The sequence below is a fragment of the Clupea harengus genome, chromosome 14 (assembly GCF_900700415.2).
Source record: "Clupea harengus chromosome 14, Ch_v2.0.2, whole genome shotgun sequence".
Classification (NCBI taxonomy): Eukaryota; Metazoa; Chordata; class Actinopteri; order Clupeiformes; family Clupeidae; genus Clupea; species Clupea harengus.
In genome coordinates, this window is record NC_045165.1 from 2973159 (window position 1) to 2980658 (window position 7500).

Genomic DNA, 7500 nt, shown 5'->3' on the forward strand with positions numbered 1-7500 from the left:
ATCTCCACCATCCTACTCACAATGAAGCATCCAACCACATCATTCTCATCAAAGGACTCTCCATAGTCCTCCGTGGAGCAGTTGGAGGTCTTCTTGCCTTTAGTGGAAAAGGCGTAGGAGTGTTCCTCCTCACCTGCAGAATGGATGGGAGAACCATACTTAGAACCATACTTAGAACCCAACGCAAATCAAGCACCACCCCTTACGGAACCCAAATCCAAACACACACATGTGAAATGCTCTGAAATTCACAAGAAATTATTCTCATTAACGTTATCAAACCCTAACTCTTCTTTCTTCAAGAACAGAAGAATTGACAGTAGGATTTACCTGGTGAACAAATATGGTAATAAAAAAACCTCATATGGCTAGTAGTGTTAAATATCTGTAAATATCTCAAATATCTTTGGACTTTTATCTTGAGTCATCACTGGTACTGTTGGACAGTAAGCGCCGAGTATAAGAGGTTCTTGACCGAGGTCCGGTCCCCTTACCCAAAAGTAGGGTTCCGCTGGGCAGGGACCAGCCCACCAGGACCTCGTGGATCTCGATGCCCTTGCTGGAGATGTGCTTCACTGGGATCTTCTCAATGATCTAGGAGGACCAAATCAAGCTATGAAGTCACAAGGCACGCGTTTGGAAAAACTAAGGTGCAGTTTTATGGGTTAAGTTTTTACAATGTCACACACCAGCAAAACTGAAAAATATAAAAATAGTACCCGTGTCAAACTCATCACACACACACACAGACACACACAGACTAATCACACATAAGCTCCTAATTAAACTGGGTGTCACTCAAAAGCACCTCTCTCAAACTCAAACATAGATGACACAGGACACAACAGAGATGCTCTGACTGACGTACAAAGACACACAGTGCCGTGGATAGGTGAGATGGACACACACACACACACACACACACACACACACACACACACACAGAGTTGTGGATATGTCAGATGGAGACAGTCACACACACACACACACACAAGCAGACACACAAGCAGACACACAAGCAGACACACACACACACACACACACACTCACACACACACACACACACACACACACACACACACACACACAGTGTCTCACCTTCATTTCGAAGCAGGCCTTCCCTTTGGCCACCCCGTACGAGGCGCGGCCCCCGGCCCACAGGTAGGCGAAGCTCTCCATGGTGAGAGAGGACGCGCTGTAGCGGTCACGTGACACTTTGAAGTGCAGGTCACTGTTGTCTGGGAAACACGAGACAGGACATGGGCTTCACTTAGAGGAGCAATGGGTGGAATTACACACCTGCACCTTTAAAACACACATTTTCAGGAACAACTTGAATACCTGACTTATAAATCTTCGGGGTACAGCGGAATATAGGAATGATTTAATATCAGCGTGGTCAAAAGAAACAAACTAAACTTGAAAGGTGATTAGATAACCAGGAAATAATGAAGACTTTTTTTCTTTTGAGGTATTTTCTTCTTAACGAGATGTGAGGTATTTTATATTTTCTTCTTAACGAGCTGTGAGGTAAACAGCCATGTGAAGCAGTGGTATGTATTGAGCTATTTCCTCCCTGGATCCGTCTCCTCAGGGGGACCTAGTGATTTAAATGCAGGCAGCACACAGCCTCCATATGGAAATCTACCAGAACAACACACTCAATGAGGAGGAAACCTCCTTCCTGAATTTAGATCAACTCGACTGCACCCAGCATCGTCTATTACCAACGTGCAAGTTTTGAATTAGAGTGGGTCCCTGAATAGAACACACACACACACACACACACACAGAGCTTTTAGCCAATTCAGTGAGTACACGGATCAGTGGAAAGTTACTGTTGGTGTAAGACAGTTACCTGGGTAGCAGTTACTTAAAGGAGAAACTTCTGGATTTTTCAACCTGTGCCCTATTTTTTAGATCTTTAAAATATCTAACAGTAAGAGGGCTGGTAAGCAAAGAAGAGCTTAAGAAACTCTCAACATTTAAAAGTTTTGTCTGCGCAATTCATTTGTCAAAAATCGACCCTTCCACTCAACAGTAACAGCTCTGTCCTGCGCCACAACACGTGTTTACTCTGCTTCTGCATCCAACTTAAGGAGACATTTTACACCAGGACAGGAGAGTTAACACAGACATGTGACCAGGCATGTTATATAACCAGTGATGGGCTGATTTAACACTGATGGGCATTTATAAGACCGTCTCAGCCCATTCTTTTGAGACTTCATAGAGATTAATAATTGTAATCCAAAGATTTAAAAATGCTCACAAGTGTCCAGGCAGACGGTGGTGTCATCAAACTCCTCGTCTTCCTCCTCGAGTGGGGGCTGGGGGGACTTGGCTCTGTGAACAGAGGAAGGTGTCAGATGGACCGTCCCAAACACCGGCCTCTCCTTCCCAACACCACATCACCACCTCCAGGACCTTACAGAGATCAGTGACCACGGAGCCTGACGGCAGACGCTCGGATACCTTACTCCAGTCGCATCTCAGCGGGACACAGATCTGCCTCGGTCCTGGCCCAGATCTGGCTCGGTTCTGGCCCAGATCTGGCATGGATCTGACTGAACTGGGCCGTTTCTACCTGGCCCAGGGTGCTGGATTATTCATTGGTGGGTGTAGGGTGTGATCCTTGACATCCTATTTCAGTGTTGCGTCATGTGTTCACGAGTCCTCTTCTTACTACCCAATGTCTGGCCTATGGACATGTAATATATTGATATACATATATATATATATATATACACTGTGTATATATATATATGCCTATGGACTTGTAATATATTGATATTTATAAATATACTGTGTGTATATATATATATACTGTATATGCCTATGGACTTGTCACTCTTGTGTTATGTATCTATAAATACTGTAGGGATTTGGGATTTAGTTCAGGGAGTTAGAGTATCTGCAGAGGCAGTCTGCTGAAGTGTGTTGAATGGTGTTTGGCTTCAGGACATTACCCATCTGGACAGGTTTGTGGCACATTGCACGGAAATCATGTTGTTGCTTCTTCACTGCTTGACTGCAAAAGCACTCAAACGTTTACATTTCCTGGACAAAAAAGAGCGCTGCGGGTTATGGGTGAAGATTGCATGGTTATGCAACAAGACACCTGTCACAAGAGGAGCAGTCAATCTCACTAAAGCACCAAGGAGATGCTTCAGCACAGAATCTGACACTGGTATTCTTTACATTTTCAAGAAATAGCTATTTAGTTTGTGAAACGAGAAATTATATATTCACCAGAAAGTGAAGCACTGAAACCAAGATGAGAGAATACAATGGCAGGAGAAGTTATTTAAGAACATGTGATTAATATAAGGAGGAAAACAGAAAAAAAAACGAATTCATTAAAGTCATCCATTCACACATCATCATGAAGATGTTAAACATCCAGTCATCTGTGGTTGTATGACGCCAACACATACACTTGCTTCCCCGATATAATACCAACTACTTAACCTAGTAATACCGACTACATGTCACGAACAATTGTCGAAATACAGTCTGTTAGGAAACAAAATGCTTTGTAATGGCCACTAACACTATAACAACGGCTACTTTAGCCGATAGTGAAATGTGTGTTTCTTTGCGCTAAAGAGGCAAAATAACTGTAAGGACTACGTTGGCTATTTTACTGCCAACGGCAGTCCATTAAAAACCTTGAATGTGCAGTGATTTCTCAGGAGTACCTGAGGTCATTCTGCACAAACCTTACCGGCTGTATTTGCTTTCTTCAATAAATTCAAAGTAGCCCCTTCCATGTTCCTCTCGGCGTCTCTTAACACCCTTCTTATTCTTCTGATCATCTTTCTTGTCTTTGTCCGCATCCCCTTTGGAAATAAAACAGAAGTCGTGAGGCATGCCTCCGTGTTGGCCCAGTTGTACGGCCCACACGAGTCGATTCAGATGTACTGTACTGTACAGTGGAATCAGGAATGCATGAGTTACGATGCATGACTGGCAATTAAATGCGTCTTCTGTAGAAAAATGAGAGTACACTGCGGTTTTTTATTATTATTATTGTTTCAGGTAAAGATTAAAATGTGGGCCATGCCGGTCGGTTCTTCTCTGTGCAATCATAAATGGATTCTCAATGACAGCATCATCTCCTCCAATAGAGGGGGGATGGTACCCGCCAGCAAATACTGGTTTTTGGTTTTACAACACTTCACATCAATGTGGGGCCAAGCAACACACATTTTCACATTACATTTCCTTGATAAAGGAAAGGGGAGGGTTAACATTCATGGTACGCTTTACCACTGCTTGTACTACTTCAAAGGTTGAAGTGAAACTGGAGTGTTACACAACGAAATAGTGCTAACGGAGGAGCACAAGAACACGCAAGTCAAACCGCCTACACGGCAAATAACTTATAATGGCTACAATAGAACATACTATCTTCGTCGTTAGTAGCTTCGGCAAGAAATGCTTTCCTGGAAAATAATTTACTTGAGATGCCGCTTTCCCTGTCGCCACAGCGAGGAGCTACATTACTGTAATCTGCGCTCTCTACCCAGGGTCTTCAGCACCCGACGTGCCGCTTTGTGTACCTACTGCTAGGAAACTGTACTGATTTCAGAGCCGCAAAACGCCTGTAGCTATTTTTTGCACACACTCAGATCTCTACAACACAACTGCTCACTGCTCAAACCTCGTAGCTATGAACCGCTCCGTACGCCCTTGCTCTACAGCCACAGCATCCACTTACGGCCAACATGCAATACCACACCGATGTGACAGCCCGCTGGTCCTCCGTCAGATGAGGCTAAACTAGCATTAGCGGCGTATATACAGCATTAGCTCGACTAGATGCATCCGCCTGGTCATTGTCTAACGTCGGCTACTCACTCGCATCATCTACCTCCACCTTAGCTTGGGTGATGATATTTCTGCAACGAATAACTATCTAACCTGCATCTTCTCATAAATCTGATCATTTAGTTAACTGGCAACCTCCCCCACAACCTTTCCATCGATGCTGAAAGGATATCTGGTCAATGGGAGCTTAACTTACCATCCCCAGGCAGAGATCCCAGTCCAGCATCGTCGTCATCGAATTTGTCCATCTCTTCATCATCTTCTTTTAGAAGGGCATCTTCATCTTCGTCCGATTTATCCATTTCTACACCGGCATCCTCATCTTCCTCCTCTCCCATATCATCGTCTTGCTGTTCACCGACAACATTAGCGGACTCCGCGTCGCCCCCGTCTCCATCTTCTTCGTCGTCATCAGCCTCCATACTCTCTCCGACCAGATCATCCTCCAAATCCTCGTCTCCCATGTCATTCGGGCCACTTCCATCGTCGGAGCCGCCCTCTGCACCATTAGCTTCTGTCTCCGAAGGAACGGAACCGCCCGAAGCTTGGGCCTCTTGGTCCAGCGCGGCCTGCAACCGGTCCATTAATTCGGCCTTCAGTCCCTTGTCGGACAGCTGCCTGTTTTTCAGCTCGTCCTTCAGCTCATTTACCTTCAGTTTCTTGACGTTTATTGAACTCATTGTGTAGGCTTAGAGAATGTGCAATGTCTAACCGATGTCCAAAGCAAACTGTAATTTCTAAAAGTCCTCCAAAAAGAAAAAAAAAATGATTGGAAAGCCGTCGACAGGCGACAAGATTGACAATGCAGCCGCCCAGAATTTTCACTGCGCCAAGCCTGTATGGCCAGTACTAACGTCCCACTACAACTGGCAGCAGTAACCGTGAATGTGTCAAATGGAGCAGTATATAAACCTACCGTAAATATTCAAACAGATGAGTACAAAGGGGCGGTGATAACCGTAATTTTTTTTAAAAAGCTTGTACTAATTAGAAGTGCTCTTATATTTGAAACAACATATTAAACATATTTGTATAACATTTTTACTTCATTAAAAATGCAAAATACAAACATCTAAAAGACAATGTTAGGGCTCGTTGAGACTGTTATAACGAGGTCTAGGCCTACTGCAGACCACAACATTTTTGTCAGAGACAACAATTTGATATTCCATTTGGGCGAGGGAAAGTATGGTGATATCAACAGAACTGCAGTCTTGAAACAAGTCGTTGTTATGTCACTCATCTTTAATAAAGGGAATCTTTGTGGCACAATTTAAAAAGCGAAAAAGGAGAGGGGAGGGCAGGGGGAAACGGTATCCTAGCAACTACATCACGCAAACATATGAAACATGGCGGACGATAAGGATAGTGCAGGTACTGTTCCGAAAACATTTCTTAATACTCTGAGCCAGGATTCACAAACAACCATTCAGACGATAGCGTGTTATTATTGAATTTTAGTAGTTTTAGTAGTCCCTTTCTGTTGCCTCGCAGTCTTTTCTTGAAACACTGTCAGGCCCACTCAAAGTTAAGAAAGTTGAAAGGACGGTCGTGTTTTTCGTCTGCACTGCTGACAAGTTGCAGTTGGTTATCCAGTTTGGTTCATCTTGTCTGTAAATAGAGTAATTGTAATACACCCTTAAACCCTCGCTGAAATGTGGGGTTGGATGCAGCAGAACTAGTGAAAATTATCCCGTCATTGTAATGACAAAGGAAGCCTAAATATTGGAGACATGAACTGTTTGTGCAGCTAAACCAGAGCTTCCTAGGTATGGTCATTTGATTTTCCTATTTTCTACCGCCTGTTTTCCCACTGAACCACTGGTATTCTTTGTAATACCAGAGGCTATCCTCTCCGTGGTCCATAAGAAGATCGGTGATGCCTTTGATGTGTTTGACCATGAGTTCAACAAAACAGTAGATGTCAGGTGAGAAAGAACTACTGTATTATTGAAACACACCCATATCTTATAGACCCACATAAAATGATGATATCGAGGCCCACTTTCGTGGTGCTGATTTAAATCTAACTAAGGTGAGGACTGGTTAAATACGTGTGTCCACAGCTACTTCTTGTGGTGAATCAAATGTGTTTTTTAGGGATAAGTGATATATTTGTGTCTTTTTCAAAGGGAGATTGGAACCATAATACGGTCACTGGGATGTTTTCCATCAGAGGCAGAATTACATGATATCATTGCTGAAGTAAGTCTCTCTCTCTCTCTCTTTCTCTCTCTCTCTCTCTCTCCCTCTGTGTTTACGTACTTTTATTTGTTAATGGTGATTCTGGTATTGCTTTGCCACTATGAATATGGGGTTCCTTAGAATTACCAATTTACAAGCAGCAGGAACATTTTGGTCCAAATAAACTGGACGCCTTTAAAGCAGCAGTAAGGAGTTCGGTCTAAAACTGGCGAGCTAACTACCTAAAAGACATATATAACCTTACCAACGCTAACAACAGCACAATTGACACGGATACACGCTTGCTAACTGGTGTCTTTAGACAATAAAGTAGTGCTGTGAAGGCTTTTCTTATACATTCATGAGGGTTATCTGTTCCGGACCACACAACTACATAGTACATCGTCCTGGGCGGCTGGCGGGAACGGCAGTTGTGTTTGTCTGTACTTCACATGATGCACATATACCATTGAAATTCATTTG

The 7500-nt window shown here is 43.4% G+C and overlaps 2 protein-coding genes across 2 annotated transcripts in view; one reads left to right on the top strand and one right to left on the bottom strand.

Moving 5' to 3' along the window:
- hnrnpua (heterogeneous nuclear ribonucleoprotein Ua) overlaps positions 1-5723 on the bottom strand; it is a 13498-nt gene extending 7775 nt beyond the window's left edge. Inside the window, exons 1-6 of the mRNA XM_031580270.2 lie at positions 5030-5723; positions 3728-3842; positions 2273-2346; positions 1099-1238; positions 495-594; positions 21-133 (exon numbers count right to left, since the gene is read on the bottom strand). Coding sequence (XP_031436130.1) covers positions 21-133; positions 495-594; positions 1099-1238; positions 2273-2346; positions 3728-3842; positions 5030-5513 — 1026 coding nt within the window. The 5' untranslated portion in view covers positions 5514-5723. The remainder of the gene's footprint in view (positions 1-20; positions 134-494; positions 595-1098; positions 1239-2272; positions 2347-3727; positions 3843-5029) is intronic.
- Positions 5724-5908: 185 nt separating this feature from the next.
- Positions 5909-7500, top strand: part of efcab2 (EF-hand calcium binding domain 2) — a 10217-nt gene continuing 8625 nt past the window's right edge. Inside the window, exons 1-3 of the mRNA XM_012839979.3 lie at positions 5909-6207; positions 6677-6761; positions 6966-7038. Coding sequence (XP_012695433.1) covers positions 6183-6207; positions 6677-6761; positions 6966-7038 — 183 coding nt within the window. The 5' untranslated portion in view covers positions 5909-6182. The remainder of the gene's footprint in view (positions 6208-6676; positions 6762-6965; positions 7039-7500) is intronic.